This window comes from Macadamia integrifolia, chromosome 2 (assembly GCF_013358625.1).
Source record: "Macadamia integrifolia cultivar HAES 741 chromosome 2, SCU_Mint_v3, whole genome shotgun sequence".
NCBI lineage: Eukaryota > Viridiplantae > Streptophyta > Magnoliopsida > Proteales > Proteaceae > Macadamia > Macadamia integrifolia.
In genome coordinates this window covers 35,140,076-35,152,809 of record NC_056558.1, presented here as the reverse complement: position 1 = coordinate 35,152,809, position 12,734 = coordinate 35,140,076, and the positions used below count along the sequence as shown (strand labels likewise).

General features: G+C 37.8%; 1 protein-coding gene across 2 annotated transcripts; it reads right to left on the bottom strand.

Moving 5' to 3' along the window:
• Positions 1-1,774: 1,774 nt before the first annotated feature.
• On the bottom strand, positions 1,775-4,674 carry LOC122059920. Of its 2 annotated transcripts, XM_042622996.1 has the most exons (5): positions 4,400-4,674; positions 3,808-3,984; positions 3,436-3,642; positions 2,076-2,184; positions 1,775-1,923 (listed from the first exon to the last, which is right to left on the bottom strand). In XM_042622996.1, the coding sequence occupies exons 1-4, from the start codon at positions 4,517-4,519 to the stop codon at positions 2,104-2,106; spliced, it is 585 nt and encodes a 194-aa protein (XP_042478930.1). In that variant the 5' UTR covers positions 4,520-4,674; the 3' UTR covers positions 1,775-1,923; positions 2,076-2,103. The 2 variants fall into 2 exon arrangements, with proteins under 2 accessions (XP_042478930.1, XP_042478939.1); XM_042623005.1 differs by having other exon boundaries at positions 1,775-2,184; positions 3,436-3,618; positions 4,400-4,671.
• Positions 4,675-12,734: the final 8,060 nt, after the last annotated feature.

Sequence of the window (12,734 nt, the reverse complement as noted above, 5' to 3'; positions counted from 1 at the left end):
GGTATTGGTTCAGGAAGAATGGCTCTAGTGCATACAATTTTAAGGAATACTGAATGGAATACTCCTCGTACGATCTCTGAGGATTTGCTTAGCATATGGGATTCTCTCCCTTCAAGAAGTAGATTTAGAAGAGTTGATTTTGACAGAGTGATTTGGAAGGCTTCTAAAACATGTATCTTCTCTTCTAGATCAGCTTGGGACTTGGTGCGTCAGGCTAATCCTAAGGTAGGATGGTTCTCTGCAATTTGGCTCCAAACAAGCATTCCTCGTCAATCATTCACCTCTTGGAGATGCATAGTTGATGCCCTCCTACCAGCGGATCAGCTCATCAAAAGGAAGGTTCAAGCTTCGTCATTCTGCTGCTTTTGTTGGGCTGGTTTAGAGTCTCGTAACCGTCTATTTTTTGAATGCGTCTTTACTGGCCAGATTTGGAAGGACATTTGAGGCCTTTGCACCCCCTTTCATCCATTTTCTTCCAATGTTGAGACCGAAGCTTTGTGGGTGGCAAAGGAGTTCGGGGGGTGACTCCAGACCAGAACAAAACTAATGATTTTGAAAGATATCAAGCGGGATGTTCGTGATAAATGTGTAGTCTCATCTATTGAAGGAAAGAGGTCGGGTAGAAACTTGTTCCTAGTTAGCAATTGGGATATCCATGTGGCTTGGCTACATGAGAGTTAGGGGTTGGGAATTATTAGTCATTCAGAGATGGATTGATGTTTTGAAGTGTTGTTTAAGTTCTTCCTCTTTATTTGGCTTCTTTTTGCTTGAGCCCATCTCATGAGCTTGGTTCTTTGTATGCCGTTTGGCTGAGTTTTGTATATCCCTCCCCCATTCTCTTTTCCTCTTTTTTGCAATAAAGTGATTCTATCTATCCAAAAAAAAAAACTTCTTGAGGACACTTTTGTTTATCAAATCCGTATATTTATCTTGATTATATGTACTGAAAATATGTTATTGGCTAAGGGGGCATATATGTTTTGATGTATATCCCTCTTTGACCCTTTCATGTTCAGACTTATACACTTCATAGCTAAGCAAGTTTCAATGCATACTTTAACATATATGCACTGTTGTGGTACAACAGGTTACTCAGAGAGGAGTTGTATGATCACTGTACGTAATCATCCATTAGGAAGGCACATAAATCAAAGTCATAAGCTTAGCCTTTTTCAACCACATCATGAGTTTCACTTTGCCTTTATTCCCCTTGAGTCATCCTTTGCTCCTAACCTAACTACTAAGGGACCTTTGACCCTGAGAAAGAAAGTGCCCACCATAGCTAAAGGCCCATTTTGAGTCACACAATTTATGTACTGTTAAAGAAAAGTTTACCGATTATGCAAATCTCATACAAAGTTGGGACAAGATGTTCAAAGCTTAGTATGGTGGCTCCTTTATCGACTTTAAATAGTCATATCAGTTCTCATTGAAACCTTGAGATTAGGCTTTCTTGGATGTTCTTTTTCATGTTTATCTTTGGTACCTCTAATTTGTATTATATTATTATTATTATTTTTTTTTTGATATATTAATTTTTATAGTCATATATTTTAAAAAAAAATGAGGTTAATTAATCCACTGTTGATTATGATCTAAGTAGAATTACGAAAACAAAATTTTCAAGATCAATATAAATTTATCCCTTCATTCACTTTTGTGATTTAAGAAAAAAAAAATTTATCGTTAAAAACCAAAACCAAAGCAACTACAGACCAGCCTTGCATGGCTTCCCCTCCACAATCATCTTATCTACTAATTATAGGAAATTAAATTACAAGCAACAGGAACTGTAAGAATAATATAGAAAACTGAGTTAAATGTTTAATGACTTACTCCATGAACACACATCCCAATTTCTTAGGCATTAGATTCATGACCTTAACTCTCCACACTACCTTTGCTAATTACCCAACTTAGTACCTGAGAAATGGTGAAAGATTTCAATAGGTCTTATGGTCAAGCAACATATAAACTCCCCTTATCTAAACCACATTAAAAACTCCATGAACCATGAACAACTTTCACATATGCTTAAAAAACAGAAGCATGCATGTGGTTGTTTACAAACGTACCCATACTCATCTTAACAACAAATTATGATTATGTAACACCAAGCCTTGCAGCTGTGGCCATTATCTGATCATGGAGCTTCTCTTCAGTTATTGGCGTCTCGTTCATCACCTTCAAAGAACAACAAAGAGATTAAATGAAATGAAAAAAGATTTTTTTTTTTTACCTGAAATCTTTAAAAATAAAAAATGAAAGATCAAAACATAATCATATGGTCGAGATAGCAGCCCATGTTCAACATGTGTAGCTAATTCAAAATGTTGTAATTAATATCCATCCAATGATAAGTTTGACTATAGCAATACTCAAACTGTGGCCTATGAGAGAGCACTTTCATCATGAGATTCTGTAAATTATATTCTTATGGTTCCCCACCCTGTCAGCATAGGAGGAAGAGGAATCTTCCACACCATATCCATGTCAATGTCGGGAATGATATTGTTTATTGGAAGCTTACAATGGTCAAGAAGGACAGAGAAAATAAATAAGAAAAGCCCTAGGATGTGCCTGAAGATGATGGGGTGATATATATATATATATATATATATTTTTCAATTTCAATAGTTCACACAAAAACTGTGAGAAGCCATTTTAATCAAAAGGTATAGATCTAACTAACTTAATGCTTCCAATAAAGAAAAAAACACTATGATTTCAGAAGCAAACTGGTATTAATCATATTGATCGGATCAATCATAACAGAATTTAGCACCCATAGTTTGTAAAAAAAAAAAAAAAAAATAGCAGCAAATGAAATACAAGTAAGTAAACAAAAAAGGTCTATGGTTTGGTTTAAGAGAAGTTATAAAATTATTACTTATTGGGTAATTTATATGTGTAACTTATTGTCGCGAAAGTGGTAAATTTAGAAGATATAACATTCTTTTCTTTCGTTAAGTATTTTTTTTTTTAATTATGGATGAAAATATATTAAGAAAACAAAAACCTCATCGGCTACCCAAATGCCAAGCCTCAACAAAGAATACCAAGGGGAGAGGGGAGGGAAGGGGAGGAACAAAATAACCAACAAGAAAGATACATCATTGCCCTTATTTTTATTCCTAAAAGTCATAGGGATAAAAAGGATTAAAAAAAAAATTTTTTTTTTTGATGCAGTACTATTTATGGAAAACATAATAATTTACCCTCATTAATAAAAAAGGAATTATCATACTAAAAATTCAAACATTAAAATTACGATATTTTTCATTTTTTTCATGAACCGTGGTTATAACAAGATTTTTTCTATGTTGTTGAAGTAGCTGAAATAAATTTCTACCCAAAAAAGAAGCAGCTGAAATAAAGAAGAGAGAGAGAGAGAGAGAGAGAGAGAGATATTTATCGTAAATTACAGTAGGGTACCTCGAGGAATACTGTGGTTATCATCTCATGAGGGTTTTTCTCGTCAACTATATTAATAGAAGTCATCTTAACCTTCAACTCCGAGGACTCAATCACGCGTTGCACGTGACCAGCTGCCCCTGCTCCTTTCTTCCAAATGATCTTCACTACAAATCTGTTCCCCATCAGTTTCTCTGTTTCCACCTGTTTTAATTTACAGCTCACATGCTACTACCAAGTTAATAAGATATAGAGGAGGATTAATTATTACTATTCTTCTTCTTCTTCTTCTTCATTTCATTAACCCTACCTAGGAATCATTATCAAATATATATATATATATCTACTTGTATATTTAACATAACTGAAAGAAAGAATCCTCTTCATTATTACCCTCAGTATGTGAGGAACTGGAGTAGTAGTAGTAGTAGCATTTATCCCTGTCCCTCTTCCTGATGAGCTCCCATCTCCTTCTGTTCTTTGTGATAGTTCTTTCTCAGTTTTCTCTATCTCTTGATTAATTCTTAGCAAATAATCTGAAGCGTCTTCGAGGATCGATCTTGCATCAGTCTATCACAAACAGTGAGAGCATGAGAATGAATGTATTAACGTCGAGGCATACCCAGACAGCTATAAAAAGACACTATTGTTTTATTAATCTTTCCTTTCCCTTCGACATTGCCATCAGCAGTAAGGAAGAACCAAACCACAACCAGAAATATCCTGAAAAAACTCTGTGAAATCTATATCTAGGTCTTTCCTGAACATCCCACAAAATTGAGGAAGAGACTGACAAGAAGAAGAAGAATAAATAAATTAAGAAAAAAAACCCACGTAAAAGAATCCCTAGATGTAGCCCTATGATTCAGCTCCACTTCATTAACATCTTGTTTTCTTTCTTAGTTACTTAAAAAAAATGATTATCCAAAGAATAGCCATTATTGTGCAGAAAGATGGAAAACACAAGAAGAAGAAGAATATAGACCTGGGTTGAATTGGGGATGAGAGACTGAAGAATTTGCAGTTGTTGCTGAATTTCTTCTGTTCCATGGTTGCCTGTCTCCAATTCTTCATCTGAAGCACTGAGGTTCTCACTTGAATCCATCTGAAATAAGATGATTTATCTTTGTTGATAAACTATCAGGAGGGGAATAGAGCAGCTCTATATCAGACAAAGAAAATATAAAGAAACAAATTCTTGAAGGATGGATGCCATCAACTGATCTATCACACTAATATTTCCTATTTCTTCTTGGGTGTATCTCAATGTGTCCATCTCTTCTACTTATATAGATGGATTCCTGAGAGAATAAGCTTCTCATGTGTGTCAATGTGGCTTTCTTCTTCTGGCAAAAGGTCTTAAGAACGTAGATAGAGTATCTATCTATGGCCGACCCACCTAGTTGTGCCATATGTATTGAAGTTATGGCATTTCTAACCATTGGATTGATATTTAGAAATTTGTCTAGATTGACCATTTGACAAATTTCATTCTTTAGGTCTAATTATATATGTTTCCATTTTTTAATGCAATTTCTTGATGATATTCTAAGCATTGTCATGCATTGGTAGCCATAGGTTCTTGAAAGAATTATTTTGTCACTTGATCAATTCCATTTGGATTGAAATTTGTCTTCCGAGCTCATAGGGAATCTTTGAATCTATCTCCTCTATACAAAATTTCAGCATCAATCAAGTCTGCTATGTAATAATAAAAGTAGGTGGTCCATCTAAAGATACCCTATGGACATGATTTATATTTATTTATTTTTATCTTATTCTAGTGAATGCCGTTGGCCAATGGTCAGTCACCAGCTTAGTGGATGCTAGTAGGGTTAATAGTCACCTACTCCTACACACACCCGTATATGATAGGATTTGATTCCATGATCTCCTCCCTTAAGTATTGGCTCTTCAAGCAGAAGTTGTCATCACTATGTTAAGCTAGTGTTCATTATGGATAGGATTATCCATAATACTAATACATGCTCTTTTTCTATTTACTATAATAAGAAGAGAGAAGTCCTAAAAGAAATTAGGGAATGCTTAGTAATTTTTCTGCTTTAATTTTTAATCCATAACCTAACCAACTAGAAGAGAGAAGTCTTAAAAGAAAATAGGGAATTTAAATCTCAGGAATTGATTCGATATCTATCTCTATCAATATTGATTCGATATCTATCTCTATCAATATTGATTTGGATCAATCTATATTGACTTGAGTTGGACAGTCTTACCTCTATTTTTCATTTTAAAAAATAGAATTTTTTTTATGATTTTACCCTTGATATGATACGGAAATCAATATCCAATCCCAGATCAAAAAAATATTAGTATAAACCTTAGCCAATACTGATACTGTAATACCCTACTTTTTAAACCCGGTCTAATTACACGGTTGACCCGGTTTAACCATGCAGGACCCGAATCGGAGAGGGTTAAGGCGGGTTCCTTATGGACCATGATGGCAAGGGTGACCTTGAACACCGGTTGGCCAGACAAGTCCGCGTCAGTGCCAGAGGAGACAGGTGTACCCAAGCCGTGTACATGCACATATCATGAAGCCATGTACGGATAAAGCAGGTATGTAGCCGTATCTTAAAGCGCATACGTATAATATACCTTATGCCGAGAGTGAGATTCGTGCCGAAAGTCGAATTCCATCAAAATCCCACTTGTTGGCCAATTTTCGGCCCTCAGGTGGGCGGTCACAGGTGGGCGCATCTGCCCACCTGAGTGACCCACCCATGTGTCACTAATGATTTTAAGAAAGTATAAATAGCAGGATTTGTGTTTTTTTTTTTTCAATATCTCACTTATTACACTGAATAGTTGGTGAGAAGATTTAAGAGGAGAGAGAAAAGAAGAGAGGAAAGAGAACGAAGAAGAAAGGGGAAGGAAGAGGAAGAAGGAATGGATTTAAGTGGCGCCAAGGCTTGATCTTCCCATTCCGACGCCGAAAAAGTGATCTCCAACACGAGATCTACGTTTAGAGGTGAGCAAAGGCTATGTTCTTAAACTTTCACCAAACCCAAATGAAACCCTTGATTTGGGTAGAGTTCCTTGAGGTCTTGTAGATTCCCCTTGAGATGATAAATCTAAGGTTTAATAGATGGTTTATGTGTTGATTTTGAAGGATTTGAAGAAGTGTTTTCACGGTTGGAGAAGCATTGGTGATTTGAAGAGATTTTGGGGGTTTTTGAATAAGTTCTTGAGCAAAGAAGGTAAGATGGCTTCCATTCCTTAAATCTAACCTAGATCTAGGTTAGAACCATCTTATGAGACTTTGAATGTGTGGAGAATGGGTTTGGAAAAGCCCCATTTGAATTTCCCAAAGGTTGGGGAAGGTTTCGGGGAAAAATGGCATTTTTTCGCCAAGATTTTTTCGCCAAGACCGGTGGGCCAAATGGCCCGCCTGAGGGCACCTGCCTAAGAGGGCAGGCCCTCGGGGCCAACCGACGGGCCCAACCGGTGGGCCGACCGGAGGGCCAACCTGCCCGCCGGTCTTAGCAAGGCCAACCGACGGGCCAACCTGCCCGTCGGTCCTAGCAGGGCCCTGGGGCCAACCAGCGGGCCCTACCGATGGGCCAACCTGCCCGCCGGTCATGACCGGTGGGTCAGGACCAGCGGGTCGATCTATCCGTCAGTCATAACTGGTGGGTCATGACAGGTGGGCTGTCTGACCCACCCGAGAGGCTCCTAACGTGATTTTTTCATCTGAATGGACCCAAAACAAACGTGCGACCTTCTTTTAGGATTCTAAACATGATTTTGTCACCAAATCTTGTTAGTTTTGACCCTAAAGTGGTGAAATGTTAACCCCATTCACTCATGATAGGTTCACCAAATCTTACGCTTCTCACACAGGATCTCACCCGTACCAGGCGTGATTCTTTGTACACTACAGGTAAGTGGGGAGAGGACGTTTGACCTTGTTTCAAGGCTTGTTTGGCATTCATTTAATTGTATCTAGACTAGCCATGTCATCATGCAAATGCTATGTAGCTTAGCCATCCTCATATTTTTATGCCATGTGTGTTGTGTTTATTTTCTCAATGTCAAATGATGATGTGCTTATGTGATGAATGTTGACATCATTGTGCATGATGCATTAATAGACTAGATGTCGTAGTTGGCTTGGAAACGAGTGTATTGGTGGCCCGTGGAATGGGACGCGGAGGCACTATGTAATCGTACTATGTCACATAGGAGCATGTGGTGTAGGATTATCATCTTCCCGTGCTACGACCCTTCCCAACAGGGGTTGAGGTGTTGGGTTACCATTTGGGGGGAAGCAGTGGTCGCGGTTGTCGGGTCACTGTGGCGGTTAGACATACGCCCGGATGGTCATTAGGACAGTCGGCAACCCCAATGGTATATTCAAGAGGGCCAATTGTACTGCTTTTAAATTGCTGGAGTCAGCACCTTTATTTTCTATCATTTACTTTTATGTTGAGAGCCAGTGGTCGGCATGTTTTACTTTTTCGAGTACTCACGGTGGGCCTTCTCCAATAGCCCTATGGGGGTATCGCGGGATGGAGTTCGTGGCTCGTACCCGGAGTATACGCACACTGTGGTTGTAGTAGCACTAAACCAAGGACTTAATAATGTTGTTTAGGTGGAAGTGATTAAAAATGAATTGCATAGCATATAGTGCATATGGTTGTGATTTGTTGTGTGGACTGTTGTGTGGTCCTTCTTTTCACTTACTGAGCTATTGAGCTCATCCCACGTGTGTACCTCTTTTAGATGATTTTGCAGGGCATCAACCTGAAGAGCAAGGGTTGGGCCCCACAGTTGAATTCCCTGAAGAGGATTGGTGGGTCCCCGAGGAATTAGAGCACGGCACGAATTGCCCGTGCGAGGGCTGTGCTGCAGGACCGCAGTTTTGATACTGAGTTGAGCTTGACTCTTTGATTTTTGATGATCCCTTTGATACCGAGCTGAGTTGTACTCTTTGATTTTGATGATCCCTTTGATACCGAGCTGTACTCCTTGATTTTTGATGATCCCTTTGATATCGAGCTGAGCTGTACTCTTTGATTTTTTGATGATCCCTTTTGTGTACTTGATATGTAAATTGTATTCTTTTTGTGTAAATATCATGTCTGCGGGCCCACATGTACTTAACTATGTATTACAATTTGGGTATCAAGTATAATGGGAATATTTACAGGTAAATTAAGTCTTCCGCTGAACTGATGAACACTTTCTTAGTTGTGTGTATGCTATGGTTGGATACTGTATCAGATGATCCTGGCAGGTTTGGGTTAACCGGTGTTAACCCGGTCACTGGCCCGGTTCTGTGTAAACGGGGTGTGACAGATACCATCTGGCCAATTCAATACCTATACTTAGAACACTGAGTGACAGTCAGCTTTCCCCATAAAGAATGGGTTACCATTTTTGTCCAGAACCTTTTTGGCATTTTCACTGATTGAGTTTCTTTTGGTGGATAAGTCTTTGGTTTATGTTGTATAGGAAACTCTTCCTTTTAAAAAATCTTTTGCTTTTTTTTTTTTTTTTGTTTATTTCCCGAAAAAGGAAGTTTATTTGGCTTAATGACATCATGATTAAGTTAAAAAAATTAAGAATTGAGTGATGATGTCTGCTTTCATCTTTTTTATGCATGTAAATGCATGGATGCACATGGATGTCCGATTAATAGAAAAGTTAGGGTTTAACAATTTTACCCCACTTATCAATTTGGAATAGAGCACAAAAGGTTGGTGCTATGAAAATGGGTCGTCCTTGGCTAAACTATTAGTTGAAAGAGAGAATGAGATTGCGTAGTGTGATTGCATATTTTTAATGGTCATTTTAACTTGTTCTTTTTCAGATGGATGGGTCCACATTTAAGCTGCCTTCTTTTTAGAATCCGAATACTCTCATCGATTATGACTTCCTGCAATAATCTTACACCGCCCAAAGGGGTGTGGGAGCCACCTCTGGGTGTGAGCAGTGAATGCTATGAGATTGTTGTAGGAAGTCATGGTCTAGGAGAAGATTTGGCCTCTTTCTTTTTAAATTTCTCAAAAAAGCCTTACACCCCTCTTTCGGTTCTCGTCTAATTAAAAAATTTCAACATTTACCATGAGTAATAAAAATCTTTCTATGGACATCCGAATTGGGATGTGACCGACTTGTGTGTTAAATTTGAACCCACCTGATTTGTCAAAGTGTTATTTATATAGACCTAATAATGGCTAATAGGGGATTAGAGACACACATACTGAGAGTTGTTACTCCAGAATTAAGTGCCACGAAATAATGGAAAAAGTTGAGGTTTTCTTCCACCATGGATGAAAGAAAAGTTTATCAATCTAGAATCATAAATGCATATCACTCTGCATGGGTGAAGGAAATTTTCCTCTTAAAAAAAGTGTCATTCTCAAGCAGGTAGTTAGGTTTCCATTAATAACCAAACATATTTCCATTAAACAATCCTAGCTACTTGAGAAATAAGATGGTTGATGAATGAGACGTTTGTCACTACTCCCCCAATAAAAATGATAAAAGGGTAAAAATAATAATAATAATAATAATAATAATAATAATAAATAAATAAATAAATAAATAGATATAGTCGGTTTGCCTCCATGACTCTTCCGCTACTGGAAGATCTACTTGAACCCCAAAAAAAAAAATGGAAGAGCTGTTTTATTGCTGCCAGAAAAAGTTATTTTACCATGTTATGGTTCCTTCTTTCTCTCCCCAAAAGCACCACTGGTGATGGATAATAATAATAATAATAATAATAATAATAATGGGAAAAGGTTGGGTATGCCGCCGATATCAAGTATGTTAGCACTCATTGTGTCTATTTCTCTCTTCCTTTTTTTTTTAAATGACTCTCATATCCTTCCTGAATGATACTCCATCATGTGATCTTATTCGTGCTATTTGCTAGCATACTTGATATCGGCGGCATACCTATCCCTCTCCCAATAATAATAATAATAATTTTATTTATTTGTTGGTGTTGTTAATAGAAATAGTCAAATCCTGTGGAGTTCTCTCCTACCTTGAAATTCTGCTAGTTGTAGAATAAGATAGGTGAAAGCACTTTTGTAGGTTAAGAGAAAAATGTTCATATTGTCAATCATGCTAATTTCTATTATAGAAATATTAGCACTAACACAATGTATGTTGTAGCCTTATTTTTTTATTTTTTTTTTTTGAATAAGTAAGATATTTAACAAAGCCTAGAATTTATATGGTTTTCAAGTCTCCCAACGACTGGTATGTTACATGGGTTAAATGTGACTGCATGTAATCGGGGTTCACCCTTGAACCTAAATCGTAAAATTGGGTAGGTTCGAGGGTTTCCTTGTTAGCACAATAAATAAATAAATAGAGAGAGAGAGAGAGAGAGAGAGAGAGAGAGAAAAGTAAAAAGGAAAGGGAAAAAAAAAAACTCCACACCACAAACAATCGCATATCCCAATAGCTGGATCAAGTTTCGAGGGAAATTCAGAGAGGATACAACAAGAAAGAGATAATAAAAAACCATTAGGCATCAAGCCAACTAAGAGAAGAACACAAATAATATCCCACCCCTTAAGTTTTGAGTAGTGTACTGCTAGCACTTCTCTTTGTTTTTTTCTTTACAATGTATATTTTATCTATCACTTTGGGGAATTTTTGTTGTAACCTAGGTTGGTGAAAGAGAGATTGTAATTTAATTTTTTTTTTTCTTTTTATAAATCACACCTTTTCTTTCCATGAGGATAGATCATGTCATTTCGCATGGACAATGATAATTCTTGAAAATGATATAATGATAAGTCACTTTCAATTTATTTGAAAACATTTTTTTTTACCCTTGAATTTAATAACTTTTGAGAACAAAACAAAGGGAATCATTTGAATGTATAACTTATACTCCATCACCTCGGTGACAACAAGGTGCATCCATCTTTTAATTATTTCTTACGTAATTAAAAAATAGGGAGAGGGATAGGTATGCTAGCACAGTACCTAGGAATTAGGTATGCTAGCGAATAGTGGCCATCAGATGAAAGATAAAAGATCTCATCCATTTGTAATTTTTGTCGTACAAAATTTGCTCAATATTGCTGCTCCACGGTCTTCCTTCCCCTTTTCCTCACCAGCTCTGACTCCGGCAGCAGCTGCACTCACTTTTTTTTTTTTTTTGTTACTCCCTCTCTCCCCCGACCAGGTTGAGCTCAGTTCTCTTCTTCTTCTTCTTCTTCTTTTTTCTGGTTTTTACTGTTCCTCTCTCTCTCCCCCTCCCTCTGAGTTTTCTTCGACCTCGGCAGCGGCTGCGGCTGCGGCTGCGGCAGATCCCCGTTCCTTTGGCCCTTTGGTGAGAGAAGCGAAAGAGAGAGAGAAAAAGCACCGAATAAGTCAACAGCGGCAGCGTTCGGTGTGAGTTTCAGCACCGAACAGGCCTAGGTTGAGTTCAATTCTCTTCTTCTTCTTCTTCTTTCTGGTTTTTTCTGTTCCTCTCTCTCTCCCCCTCCCTCTGAGCTTTCTTCGACCTCAGCAACGGAAGTTGTTGCGGCAGCGGCTGCGGCTGCGGCAACGGCAGCGGCTGCTACTGTGGCTACGGCTGCGGCAACGGCAGCGGCTGCGGTCCATCAACAACGACGGTGCCAACTACTTTGCTTTCTCCGGCTGGATCTGGTGAATGAATGATTTTTTCCGGCGAGTAGAGAGAGAGAGAGTAAAGGTGTAGCAACCGTGCATTGAAAATTTGTTTATCTTCTCTCCATCCAATGGTTCAATTCATGTTGATCAAATCCTACAGTCAAAATGCCGCTAGCATTCCTAATTCCTAGGTACTATGCTAGCATACCTGTCCTATTCCCAATTTTAAAATTCACATTTAGACTTTCTAAATCTGTCCAAAGCTTTGAAGAACTCGAATAGGTCTAAAATTTTGACCATGGTTAATCAATAATGTAGATATCACGTCCAAAACTTGGGCCACAATTAAATTTCCATGAGGTAATTATTAAGAGTGACACCAAGCCTTTTCGGTCATGCCATAATGGATACTCACTTCCATTAATTGTGAATCAACAATTAATATAAAATTGACATTGTTATTTGTGTCATGAATTCTTGTAATTGTTTTGAATGCCCTGCTCGGACATTTTTTATGGTGATTTAAATGGGAATTTTTTTTAAGGTTTGTGATAGTAGCATAGGCCTAGAGCCCATTATTGATCTTGTCTACCCCCGCATCACGATATAACCCGATGGATCGACTTGACTTGAAGGAGTATTATATTTGCTTTATTTTCTTGTTGAGCAAGTAAGGGAAAAAAAATAGTGATTTAGAGATTTCTCGA